Genomic DNA, 14,221 nt, shown 5'->3' on the forward strand with positions numbered 1-14,221 from the left:
TGGCCCAGATCCCAAAGTGACTTAAGGGATCATTTCATGGTGAGTCCTTCATGGTGGGGAAGCCTGGGCAGCAGGAGCCTGAAGTAGCCTGTACTATTTCTTCTGCATTCATGAGGCAGAAGATAATGAATGCCTCTGCTCAGCCCTCTTTCTCCACCTATGCAATCCAGGCTCCTAGCCAGGGGATGTCACCACCCACAGTGGGCAGGTCTTCTCACCTCAATTAACCTAATCAAGATAGCCCCCACAGACCTGCCCAGAAGTCCATCTCCCAGGTGGTTCCAGAACCCATCCAGTTGCCAGTTGAGATTAACTACCACAGAGGCTGCTCCTCTCAACACAAGTCCCTCCCTCCACTCAGTTCTGCCAACCCCTTCTGCATCTTTCCCAGGGCACCATTCTCCTGTATAGTATGTGATGACTCCATCCATTTGAACAGGGACTTTGGAAAAGCCATCCTAGACTCTGAGTCTGCTTTGGATAGGGGTTGGGCAGAGGAAGGAAGCATTAGAAAGAGTTTCCATGTCTCTCTGAGTTTCTGCCCATGCAGATGGCCAGTCTAGAAGGAAGGACATGTTAATGGGGTCTCCCTGCTCTCTAGCATGTTCAACTCGACTCTATAATTGTTGGCTGAGCACCCACAGTACTCAGGGTGTGTCTTGGGTGCTGTAGAGATGTGGAACTGAGCACAAGGTGGCAGAGCCTTTCGCTCTGGAACAGGTGCTGGACTAAGAATTTCAGGCTAAGGGCTTGGAAAGACCGAGTCTGGTTCCGAACTTCTTCCAGAGACGCTGCAAGGCATGGCCTCAGTGTTGAAGCAGATGAGGAGGTCACGGTACCAGGATTTAAATCCCCACCTGAACTGCCCATCCTTTTAGACCCATAAGTTCTGGGGAACTACCATTCAGGCACTTAGAAAGACTTCTAAAGCTGCCCATCTGACTTTTACCATGATGCCAAACCACAAGACTAAAAAGCAAACTAAACCCAATGCAATGCTCCCTGAGTCTGCAGCCTCACCAGGCCCTGACTGAGTGATGTCCCTGCCTCACAGGACCTGCCCATGGGCAGATCTGGATTGGCTGCAGCCTCCAGGGAATCTGCTGTCTATGTTTATGTCAGTCAGCATCCTGAACTGTAACAAAACATCTGAGAGAGTTAAGGTAGAAAGAAAAGAGGTTGTTCATTCCATTCACAGTTCGGCAGGTGCCAATCCAAAGTCAAGGACCTGTTGGTTAGAGCCTCTGTTGAGAAATGCATACTAGAACAGACTAGTTCCCCTCATGGCTAGGAAGTAAAAAGGAAGAGGAAGATACCGGGTCCCATGGGTATCTTCATGGGCACAACATCTTACTAGGCCTTGCCTCCTAACGGTTCCAGCTTGGAGACTGCCCTAGTTAGCATTATCAGCCTGAAGCCACCGAGAAGAATCTTAATTGATTGTCTTCATCACGCCAGTCTGTGAGCATGTCTATGAGGACTCCTTGATTGTTAATTGATGTAAGAGTGTTCAGCTTGCTTAGGCAGCTTTGTTTCCTGGGCAGGTGATCTTGGGCTGTGTAAGAAAACTGAGCACGAGCCCAGAAAGCAAGGCAGCAGGCAGCATTTCTGTTCCTGCTCAAAGTCCCTCCTAAAGTTCCTGCCCGACTTCCCCGGCTGGTGAACTATGACCCGGAAGTATAAACTAAAAGCACTCTTTCTCCCCTTGAGTTGCTTGTGATCAGAGTCTTATGTCACAGCGATGGGAAGGAAACGGGGGGGGGGGGGGTGGGTAGAGCACACACCCTGGGGGCTACTAATCCAGACCACAGCAGATACTTGCTGGGAAGATGTACAACTTGACTCTGGGGGCTTCTGATGTCACCTGGCAAATGTGACCCTACCTAGAGCTGGTCATCATTGTCCCTTGAGTGGGGGGGGGGGCTTGGCTCCTCTCCCCCTCCATCCTCGGACGTGACTAGAAACATCTCAGCCTTCCATGCTCCCTCTCCCAAACCTCAGATTGTATACTCAGAGGCTGGGGTGGGGGGGCGGGGCTGCCAACAGCTGCACATTCCCATTTCGTCCCCAGCAAGGGCATTTTCCTTTTCCCAGCATCCTGTTCGGTTAATCATTTGAGTGAATAGAATCCAGTCCTGCCCACTCCCCCACTGTCCATCCCCAGCCCGTGCATCTTCTGCAGTGTGGGTCGGGCTTTAGCAGTCTTCCCACTGGTGTGATCCCAGACTGACGGGCTGGCTTTGAAGGTGACCCTTGAGGAGAGACTGCTGGACTGGCACTTACAGAGCCCAGCAGCAAGCTTTAGATGTGCCCACTCGCCCTCCCTTCTTGCCGATTTGAGTCAGCCCAGATCCCAGAAACCGGAGCACATGCCATCTCGTCTGCCTCAACAGAGTCCTGCCATCTGCACCTCCCCTCAGCGTGAGTGAAGACAGTGCAAGAACCTTCTGCATGGCCACGTGGTGTTATCTGAGCTGCAAGAGCAGGCTCCTACTGTAGCAGTCAGAGACACTGAACAGGGACACAAATCTCCCTGCTTCTTTGTCGGGGACCTGGGAAAGAAGGGCTAGACAAGTTCTGGCCTGAGAACTGGAGTCTGCATTTTTCAGCCAGGCTGCCCACTCTAGGCAGAGGATCACTGTCTATACCGTGGGATGTGTCATGAAGGACCCTTCCCACCTTCAGAGGCAGCTTACAAGCCAGTTCTATCTATCCCCCACGTGCCCCAGGCACTAAGGCTTCCTCAGAAAGTGCACACTTCCTGCTCACCTACCTCCATGGCTCTTTGTTATCCCTTCATCAGAAAGTCTCATAGCCCCAAGAAGATGGAGGTGGCTAGGCTCAAGGTGCAGAGCTCAAAGACCCTCCATCTCTTTATGGCTCTACCCTGTGCCCACACACGCTTGCTGAGGGTGAAGGGATGCAGGAATGTAAGAAGTCACTGCTCATCCCATCCTCAACCATGCCATCTCCCCTCAGGAGGGGTCTAATAGCAGAGCCAGCTTCATCCTTTGGGGACCATATATCTATGAGGCAACTTGCAGTCATGGGAGACAGAGGTGCCCAGCCTTTGTGGCTGCTTAGTTGGTAGAGCAGCTGAGGGCAGAACCTTCTTATTCTTGCTTCAGTACATCGACAGCTCCTTCGTCCTTTCATGTAGATAGATGTTAGAGACATACAGAGAACTGCCTCTTGCTCTCAGAAAGCACTGCCTTCCAGCCTTAACAAAGTGTTAGAAGATGGGGCAATGGCTCATCCAGCACTTTCCTTACAAGTATGGGGACCTGAGCTCTATCCCCAGAACTCATGGAGAAGCCAGCCCTGGTGCCATGAGCTTAAAATCCTAGCACTGGAGAGGCAGAAACAGACAGATCCCTGGGGCTCACTGGCCAGCCTAGCCTACTGGGTGAGCTCCAAGCCAGTGAGAAACCCTGCCTCAAAAACAGCAGGATAGGTTGGGCATGGTGGTGCACGCCTTTAATCCCAGCACTCGGGAGGCAGGAGCAGGTGGATTTCTGAGTTCAAGGCCAGCCTGGTCTACAAAGTGAGTTCCAGGGCAGCCAGGGCTACACAGAGAAACCCTGTCTCGAAAAACCAAAAACCAAAAAAAAAAAAAAAAAAAAAAAAAACCAACAGGATAGACTCCTGAAGAACAGCCAAGGCTGTCTTCCATGTGTATATACATGTATATATACACACACATACAACACCTGCATGCAGACAAACAGCAGCACATAAGCACGTACACACACACACACACACACACACACACACACACACACACGGGGGTGGGGTGGGGTGGGGGGTGCCGTGACTGGGAGCTGCTGAGTAGTCTCTGCACAGCACGCCTGGGATCCCTGTAGCTAGTATGTTGACAGATTCCATTTCCAACAGCATCTTCAGTGCTCCACACACACACGCTATGCTCCCAGCCCATGTGTGTTTGTGGTTGTCAGCCATGTCACTGACATGTGTTCCTGGCTTCCCAGACCTCTCAACTTGTGCATTTGATCAAGCAGCAAGTGCTAGTTATCAAGCAGCAAGTGCTAGTTATCAAGCAGCAAGTGCTAGTTATCAAGCAGCAAGTGCTAGTTATCAAGCAGCAGTGCTAGTTATCAAGCAGCAAGTGCTAGTTATCAAGCAGCAAGTGCTAGTTATCAAGCAGCAGTGCTAGTTATCAAGCAGCAAGTGCTAGTTATCAAGCAGCAGTGCTAGTTATCTGGAGCCCATGAAAGCAACTGTAGGTCCTCTAGTCTTCGAGTCTATGCCATAAAGACTTGACAGCAGGGTGTCCTGGAATGGCTGTCACACCTACTTCATAGCCATCAATTGGTTCTGGAGGCCAGACGTGCAAGGCCAGGTAACAACAGGACACTGCTCCCTCCAGAGAAGGCACACTCCTAGCACCACCCAGCATCTTGAGGTTGACCGTGGCCATTAGCTTATAAACATACCACTTGAATCTCCCTCTCCATATCCATGTGGGATTCTATGTGTCCACAAGTCCAAATGGCCCCCCTCCTATGAAGACACCAGCTATTGGACTAAGGACCTCCCAAATCCAATCTGATTTCTTGTAACTAATTATATCTGGAAGAAAAAAAAAAAAAGAGGACGAACTGGGTTCCCGAAGGGGAGGCTGGAGCTATATGGGAGGAAACAGCGGGAGAAATAACGAGACCAAGACAAAATTCTAATCAAGGCCCAAGAGTTTACTATGAGTCTGAGCTTATAAAGGGGTAAGGCCCATCCCCTGCCAAGACAGGCTCTTGATGCTTTGTTGCCAGGCTGTCAGCACTTGGTCACCAGGCTGTTAACACTTGGTCAACAGGCTGTTACTTATCTCAGGAAGACAGGTTCAGCCTCTCAGCAGGTAGTGGCATCTTGGAAAAAAGCACTGGTGGCAGACCTATCTAGGTAGGTAGACTCCACCCTAGGTGGTCTAGTTCACAGTGGCAGAACAGGTCTAAGCCAGCCTGCTCAAGGCTGAGGGAGGCTACAAAGAGGCCCAAATAAGGGTGCTGTTTGAGGATGCTTCTCCAGTCCCCTTACTGCTTCTAGGTTTACCTAACAGAGAGAAGCTCCCTCCTCCTCTGTGCCCACACCTGGCTCTCCTGCCTCACCTCAAGGAGTTGAGGTGGACATAGAATAAGAACTCATGTCTTCTTGTATCAGCTAGGGTTCTCTAAAAGAACAGAACATAATATGAATAATATTAGCATGGTCGGGGCCTGGGTAGTCCCACAATGGCTGTCTCCTGATAAAAAGGCCAAGAATCCAGTCATTGTTCAGTCCACAAGGCTGGATGTCTCAGCATCTCTAATCTGTTGGCTGGAGTCCGAGTGGATTCCTAGAGAACTGCTGGTCTTCAGTCTATGCTAGAATCCTGAAGAAGTAGCTTGTAATGCCAGTGAAGGAATTCAGAGTAAATGACCTTGCCAACAAGAGTGAGGACAAACAAGCAAAAGCAAACACTTCCCTCTCACATGTCCTTTCATGTGGGGAGGCCACCAGAAGCTATGGCCAAGACTTAGGATGGGTCTTCCCCCGTGAATGGATGCAATCAATAAAATCCCTCATAGATGCACCCAAGTGCTTGGATTTTAGTTGACTCCAGATGTAATCAAGTTGGCAGTTAATATTAGCAGCCATCATACCACACACAAGGTCTGAGCATGGCTCCACAGCTGATTCTGAGCCTGGAATGGTCAATATTTTCCTTCCAATAATGTTACATCTTTCCTCCATGTGTGAGTGTGAATGTGAATGTGAGTGTGAGTGTGTTGTGTGTACACACACATGCAGGTGTACATACACATACAAACATGGAAGCCAGAGGACTAACCCCAGGTAGACGTTGACAATAATTTTTGAGACCAGGTCTCTCACTGGTCTGTAACTCACCAAGTAGTCTAAACAAACCCCAGGGAATCCTCCAGTCTCCCTTCTCCCAGTGCAAGATTACATGGGTTCAGGGAATTGAACTCGAGTCTTAGTGCTTGCAAGGTGAGCACTTTGCCAATCTTACCAGCTCTCCTCCTTTGTTTTTTACAATCAAGGACTATAGGCTTGGGTCCTGCATATTGGCTCAGCAGATAAAGCTGCTTGCAGCCAAGCCTGATAACCTGTGTTCAAACCCTAGAACCCACATGGTAGAAGGAAAAAAATCAACTGAAAATTGTCCTTTTGACGTCCACATTCATGCCATGGCCCATATGTGTGCATACATGCATGCATAAATGCATGTGTGCCCACATATACTCACAAATAATAATCATCATAATAAAATAAATGGAAACATGATTTGGAAAAAGAGCCATGGGATTGAAATAGTGACTCTTCAAGGTGGGCTACTTACACCAGCGTAGAGGTTACCGATTTACACATACTGACTCTGGAAACATCCCCAAACGACTGAGTATACAATGTCTTTGCAGCCTCCCCGGGATGAGAGCCTGAACGGCCTTCTGCAAGGCTACAGGATCTACTACCGTGAGCTGGAGTCTGAGACAGGCATGAGCCCTGAGCCCAAGACACTCAAGAGCCCCTCTGCCTTACGTGCTGAACTCACCGGTGAGGAGTGCTCCTCTGTCCTGGGGGATGATCACAGGAGAACCTCGCATGTCTGTCTGCTCCGTGGAAGGCATGTCAGGAGATGCTATAAAGGAGCCGGGGAAGACACAGTGAGGGAGCAGGCACAGTGTAAGGTGAAGTCAGTGGGGCACGGGTGGAGGCAGGAGAGTTGGAAGCTGGACTGAAGGAGGGGGAACACACTGTGTGGAAACTGGCCTGAGGTGAAGGCTACAACCATCTAATCCATCTGTGGGCTCCTGATCTCTGCTGGGCCTGACTCCACCACAGCCATTCTTGGCTCTGTTAAAAGTCAACTACCAAGGAGGCAGTTTAATTTTAGAAGACCCTATCTTCCTACCAAGGAGGCAGCTTAAGACCCTGCCTTCCCACCCCCATCTCTGGAAGGAGATTGTCCGTTAATTGTGTCATAGAAAATTCTCTTTGGCCAGGTGTGGTGGTACGTGCCTCTAATCCAAGCACTTGGGAGGCGGAGACAGGTGAATCTCTGTGATGAGGAACAGACCGGGTCAGAGAAAACTTGGGCAGCACTTCCTACCTCGGTCATCTCGGTCAGGCCAGGAAGATGTCTGATGTTGGCTCACCTATCATGCAACAGACCCCCCTGCTCCACCCCATTTTTTCTATGAGAGGCCCACATGCCGACTGCACACAAACCTGTCCCTGGTGGGCTCTCAAAACATGTAATGAGTGACTGTCTCACACCCTTCAGACTAGAGTCCCACAGGTTGTAAACATCAGTCAATGGATAGTCCTGCATCCCAGAAAGGCCTGGAGGAAACCTCCCCTCCCCCACTGTTACCAATGCCTTTATAATTGTTTCCCTCTGTCAGAGGGCCCACTCCCCACCACCTGCCTCAGGCTGATGCATCTTGATGTGTTAGAAAGAAGTATGGTAACTGCCAGCAGCTAGTGAGAAGCTCCCAGTCTCTACAGCCCCCCAGGGAACTGTGGGAGTCTCCACTGCATCCCATCTACCTTGCAGTGTACCTCATGCCTGCCCAACACATGGCTTGCAGGGATGGTGTCCCCACACATGGCTTGCAGGGATGGTGTCCCCACACATGGCTTGCAGGGATGGTGTCCCCACACATGGCTTGCAGGGATGACGTCCCTTTGCACTAACTACCTTCTTCACCCCTTGTAGCTCAAAGCAGCTTCAAGACCGTGAACAGCAGCTCCTCGTTAACCACCTATGAATTAACACGTAAGTACACAGCCCCAAGGGCCCCGGGACTGCACACAGTGATGCATTTCTGCCCATCCATCTCTCAGAGGTCCAAGTAGAACCATCCTGGATTCAGGGCTCTAATTGCTCTCACAGACAAGCATGCACCACCCTGCATGCTCTTTTCATGGGTTCAGGGAATTGAACTCGAGTCTTAGTGCTTGCAAGATGAGCACTTTGCCAACTTACACATCTCACCAGCTCAGTGGCCACATGTCCACACAGAGGGGAAATATTTAGAGGCAGAGGATAGTGGGGTTCATAATAGTGCCATCTAGCACTTCATCTGACTGAGATGGAAGAGAAAGTCAGACAGGGCAAAATGTCTCCCATGGCTCCCTCTGCTCTGCTCTGCTCTGCTCTGCTCTGCTCTGCTCTGCTCTGCTCTGCTCTGCTCTGCTCTGCTCTGCTCTGCTCTGCTCCTCCTCTTCCTCCTCCTCCTCCTCCTCTTCCTCTTCCTCTTCCTCTTCTTCTTCTTCTTCTTCTTCTTCTTCTTCTTCTTCTCTCTCTCTCTCTCTCTCTCTCTCTCTCTCTCTCTCTCTCTCTCTCCCTCTCCCTCTCCCTCTCCCTCTCCCTCTCCCTCTCCCTCTCCCTCTCCCTCTCCCTCTCCCTCTCCCTCTGCCTCTCCCTCTTCCTCTCCCTCTCCCTCTCTCTGTATCTATCTATCTCATAATGATAGTGAAATATATAGGCCACAATTTACAATCTTAACCATATTTTTTCAGGTTGTGAGTATTTCACCTACATATATGTCCATGTACCATGTGTACGCCTGGTGCCCAAGGAGGCCAGAAGAAGGCACTGGGTCTCCTGGAATGAGAGTTACAGATAGTTGTGAACATCCATATGGATGTCAGGAATCAAATGCAGATCCTCTGGAAGAACAGCAATCGCTCCTACCTGCTGAGCCAGCCCCCATCTTAACTAGTTTAGAGGCAGTGGTCCACTTGCTTTTTCTCTGACCAGAGACCCTCTCCTTTGAATACTGACCCCCCCAAGAGCTGGGGTTGCAGTTCGGCTGGTAGAAGAATGCTTGCCTAGCATGGAGAAGCCTGGGGTTCCATTCCCAGCACGGCATAAACAGGTGTGGTAGTGTGAGCCTGTAATCTCAGCACTTGGCAGTCAGAAGCAGGCGGTCAGAAGTTTGTAAGTGCCTAGGTCTTTATCTGCTGGCTCTTTCTGGGACAGTTGCCGGGACAAAGTCAAGCTGGCTCATGGATACTTTGTTGCCCTTCACCTGGGCACAGGTGGAAAGACTCATCTCATTTGATTTATTAAATCAAATTGCCATGTCAGGAGATATGATGGAGGCATTTTCTAGTCTTCCAGAGAGCAATCTACTTCTCTTCTGAGGTCCCCATTGCCTGGTTGTGGCCACAGGGGAATCTAAGAACAGAAGCTAGCCCATCTATAGTCTGACCCTGTGTGTTTGATCTTGTAGACCTGAAGAAGTACCGGCGCTATGAAGTCATCATGACTGCCTATAACATCATCGGTGAGAGCCCAGCCAGTGTACCAGTGGAAGTCTTCGTTGGTGAGGCTGGTAAGCTCCAAGCCTCTCCCTTATCTTCCAGCTTGACAAGGGCTTTAAGAATCAACCAGATAGCTTCAAGAAGCATAGACACTCATGTCACAGTAAGAGCACTCAAGAGGAATGATTTATTTTGGTACCCAGTTTCTATACAGGGAGGGGTGGAGCAACTTCCATCATGGAGGAAGTAAAAGTGCTTGCCTACATCACAAACGTCCTCATTCCTCCCCGGTGTTCTGTCAGGTAGTAGGATGTTCTGTCGGTCTGCAGGATGGTGCTGGATGCATCCTAGGTATCTCTCTCCCCTTTAGTTAATGCTGTCTGCTCTTGCACACAAACCCAGAGGCAGCTTTTCTGACCTAAGAAGTTCTCTGTCTCATCAAGTTGAGGCTGTGTTGGTTTTCTTGTTGCTATGACAAAAAGTAAACTTACCAGTGTATGATTTGCTCTCTTACTGCTGTGACATGAGTAACTTGAGAAAAGAGTTGATTTGGCTCACAGTTTGCGGGCTCAGCTTATCTCAGAAGGGCAAGCATTGCAGTGGCATCTGGTTACATTGTATCCATAGTCAGGACAGGAGCCAGGCAGCTGGTCACATAGTGTCTGTAGTCAGGAAGCAGAAGGAAATGAACCTGCTGCTCAGCTCACTTTCTCCTTTGTATTCAATCCAGGACTCCAGCCTGGGGGACAGACTCACCTGCATTTAGGGAGGTGTTCCCACCTCAGTCTAATCTAGAAAACTCTCTTATAGGCATTCCCAGAGGCCTATCTCCTAAGCAGTTCTCGATCCTGTAGAGTTGACCATCATACAGAGGAAGGATTTCTTGTTCAGCCATCACAAGGGACTTGTGGGCCAGACCATGTAGCCAGAGGAACATTTGTGCTGTCATCCTCAATAGTTTCTGATGAGAAAAAAAAGGCAGGCTTAGAGCAGACAGGTCACCTATCCAAGGTTAGACCGTAGACAGGTCCAGCTGCTCCGAAGTCAGGTCTTCCCACCCTCCTCACCTCAAACCCGGCTGCCTGTGACTGTTAATCTTGATTGTTGTCTTGACAAGATCTAGAGTCACCTAGGAGACACACCTCCAGCCTTGTCTGTGAGGGGTATCTAGATTATGTTGACTGAGGTGGGAAGAACCACCTTAAACGTGGGTGGCACCATTCCCTACGCTGGAGTCCTGTACTGAATGGGGGTGGGGGGGGGGAAGGAAGAAAAAAAGAAAGAAAGCCAAGTGCCAGCATTCATCTCTCTCTGCTTCCTGACTGTGGATACACTGTGACCATCAGGCTCCTGCCGCCATACCTTCCCTGCTATGATGGACTGTGTTCCCTTAGACTGTGAGCCAGAATCAACCCTTCCCCCTTTAAATGCCTTTGTCAGGTGTTTTATCAAACCACTAAGGGAAGAAACCTATATACCAGCCGTGTGTGTGTGTGTGTGTGTGTGTGTGTGTGTGTGTGTGTGTTAGTACACCCCTCCTGAAGAAACCCATGTCTGACTCCCCTGGACCCCTCTCTTGGGACTACTAAGACTGCCTGCCTGCCCATGCTACAGTGTCCCTAGAAGTACTTGCTGCCTTCAATGTCACCTGCTCCCCAACCACCATGCCAGAGGCAGCTCTTCTGTGCCTCAAACAATACACATCAGTCCCAGGTCCCAACTCACTTCCCTTTGTTCCACATCTATCCTGGGGAGAATTCTCTGGAAGGAGGTAGTAGTGGACCAATGCTGCACCCCTTCTGGGTAGTCATCAGCAGTCTCTGCTTCTCACATTCAAGCAGCAGTCTAGCTCAGGGTCCAGAGCAGTAGTAATGGTTCTGACTGCCAGCAGTCAAGCTGGACTCACCTGTGTGTGTTATGCATGTGTTTATGTATGTGTGCATGCATATGTATACACATGTATGTATTTATGTATATACATGTGTGTACATATGTGTTTGTACAGGAGTGTAGGTACATACCTGTGACTGCATACCTATGGAATTCAGAGAGCAGCTAGATTCTCTTTCTATCATGTGGGTCCTGGGGATTGAACTCAGGTCATCAGGCTTGGCAGCAAGCCTTGACCTGCTGAACCATCTCACCTACTCATTTCTCTATCATAACCACTCTCTGAGCATCCCACACAAGGCAGCCTAAACTGCTCAGGGGCTTTTACGGAAGCAGAGCCAGCTGTGGTTTCATAAGTGAACTTGTGTGTCTGAGTGATGACCCTGCCTTTTGCTGGCTGTGTGACCTTTAGGACAGTACTCAACCTCTCTGAACTCTAGCCTTTAAGCACTGTGGCATGGTATGGAAATCTGGGAACCATTGTGAGGAAACTCAGGTTCATATCCCAGCTATGGTTCCAGCTCACCTGCCCACAGAGAGACTCTGGAGACCGTGCCTGGCCTGGCATATTCCCTCTTTGTGTTTACTTAGCGTACTTGCAGCTCCCATGTGAGTTTCTGGAGGCATCTGGTCAGCTATGGGATAGGGCTTAGAGAGTAGATGTTCTCTCTGGGTCCCCTCTTGATCAAATATGTAATGTTTACCTCTGTGAGCCTCAGGGAAAAGGCGGTTTGTAGATGCCTTTTCATGGAGGCCTGTGTCTGAATGCCAATGTTACAAGTCAGGGAGAAAAATAAGTCTGTCAAAATCCAGGCCACAGGAGGCAGAACCTCGCTCCAAACAAGACATGAATGGAAGAGCCTTGTCCATGATATTTGCATGAGCTCAATTCTAGTATAAGACCCACGCTGGGGCTGGGACATAGCTCGGGTAGCACTTGCTTAGAATATCTAAGTCTCTAGCATATATCTTCAACACCTGTTTATTTGAGATAGCCTCATGTGGCCCAGAGTGGCCTGGAACTCACTACCTGAGATTGGATGACTTTGAACTCCACATTCTTCTGCCTCCATCTCCCAAGTGCTGGGATCATATGCATGTGCTGCTGTGTCTGGGTCACACCGTGCTTGGATTGAACCCAGACCCTCCTGTGTGCTCAGCAAGCACTCCACACCTCTAAGGTCTGAGGTTGGCGTTGGCTGTCTGGTAGAAACTGAGCTTCCTCCGGATGGTGGAGAAGCCATCTCCTACCCTGACCCCCCGATACCACCCAACCACCAACAGGGACTCAGCTGTGATTGAATTCTTACACATGGACCAGTCTGTGGTGCGTTTTTCTCGGTCTCTGCCAGCCACCTGTGTCACACCGTCACACATGGCTCATATTTAGCAACTCTAGTCATGGTCTTGGTTTCCAAAATTTCAAAGCTATTTTATAAGTCTGACAATCACTTTGGCAAGCACAAAAAGAGGCAAATTCTGGGATTTTGATGGGAAGTGAATTAAATGACAAACTGATTTAGGGATTGCTGATGCTTTCCTCCTGTCCCCATTTCCGCTTCAGGAATTGGCTGGCGCCTGTTCACATCCTGTGGTAGGGCTGGCAGTGTTCTCCATGCAGACTGCTCAGATAGTCGCTGCCAACAGGTTTTCCTGCAGTTTATTACGAAGAGGCTGTGGTGACATGTCCCTGCCCTGCTCATAGCTGCTCGAAGCCTGAGGCAGAGGCTCACATCCCTGCTGACATGCTGTCAATCTTAGTTCAGCAAGAGCCACCCTGGGGCCAGGGCACGCTCAGGTAGAGCGCTTGCTTCGAATATCTAAGTCTCTAGCGTGTATCTTCAACACTGTAAAAGCAGGGCTGGCAAGATGACTTGGTGGGTAAAGGACTTGCCGAGCATGCATGAAGACCCGAGTTCCATCCCCAGAACACAGAGGAGGGGAGGAGAAAAGGGAGAGGGGGGGGAATAGGACAGGGATGGGGAGAAGGAGAGGGAGAGAGAGCTTAACATTGTGGCATGTGCTCAAATCCCAGCACTAGGGATGCAGACAGGCTTGATCCGTATGGCTCAGTGGCTGTCCAGCCTAGCCTAGACTACTTGGCAAGCTCCAGGCCAGGGAGAGACCCTGACACAAAAAAATCAAGATGGACATTGCCTGAGGAAAAACACTAAAGGTTATCCTCGGACACACACACACACACACAACCGCATATATTCATATATCCACACATACTCATGAATGTACATTATATGTGTGCATACAAGGGGTGGCCTTTCAGTCCTCTAGAGAGGACATAGGATGTGCCCTCCTCCACTCAAGGGAATTCGGTACTAAGTGTCCACAAGCAGCTGAAGTGTCTTTGGCTCCACAAATTTTCCCAGAAGAGCAGAGGCACACACACACTTGATGTTAACATTACTCAGGCCCAGTAGGGTTCTGTGGCTTTTGAGGTACACGGCAGGCACTGTGGATGACAGCAAAGTCCCTTGAAACTGTGAACCCGCTGTTACTTCACAGCTTTTCAGAAAGTTATTACAACCTAAATTTTCTTTTGTGTATGGAGGACGCACGTGTGCCACAGTGTGCTTGTGAAGATCAGAGAACGGCTTTCAGGAGTCAGCTCCCTCCTTCCACTGTGTGGGTCCCAGGGATCAAACTCAGGTCATCAGGCTTGGTGGCAGGCTTTAGTTTTTAAATTATGTGTCTTTGTGTGTGTTAGTATGTGGATTTGTGCACCTGAGTGCAGTGCTTATAGAAGCCAGAAGAGGGCACCAGATCCCCTGGAGCTGGAGTTGTAGACAATTAGGAGCCACTGGATGTGGATGGAGGACCAGAACTTGGGTTCTCTGCAAGAGCCACCAGTCCTCTTAACCACCACATAAGCTGTGTGTGATGACGTCACCTGTAGTCCCAGCATCTGGGAGGAGGCAGGAAGAGGATCAGGAGTCAAAGGTCATCCTCAGCCACACAGTGAGTTTGTGGCCAGCCTGGACTATGCCAGGCTCTAAATGAGAACAAAAACCACACTGTAAAATGT

At 49.7% G+C, this 14,221-nt stretch overlaps 1 protein-coding gene across 2 annotated transcripts in view; it reads left to right on the top strand.

Annotated features, from left to right (window-relative positions):
• Sdk1 (sidekick cell adhesion molecule 1) overlaps positions 1 to 14,221 on the top strand; it is a 967,445-nt gene that overhangs the window by 886,240 nt on the left and 66,984 nt on the right. For both annotated transcript variants that reach the window (XM_085837397.1, XM_085837398.1), the window contains 3 exons: positions 6,438 to 6,573; positions 7,739 to 7,798; positions 9,261 to 9,362. In XM_085837397.1, coding sequence (XP_085693523.1) covers positions 6,438 to 6,573; positions 7,739 to 7,798; positions 9,261 to 9,362 — 298 coding nt within the window. The remainder of the gene's footprint in view (positions 1 to 6,437; positions 6,574 to 7,738; positions 7,799 to 9,260; positions 9,363 to 14,221) is intronic.

This window comes from Mus caroli, unplaced genomic scaffold, assembly GCF_978045245.1.
Source record: "Mus caroli unplaced genomic scaffold, Mus_caroli_1 scaffold_4, whole genome shotgun sequence".
Classification (NCBI taxonomy): Eukaryota; Metazoa; Chordata; class Mammalia; order Rodentia; family Muridae; genus Mus; species Mus caroli.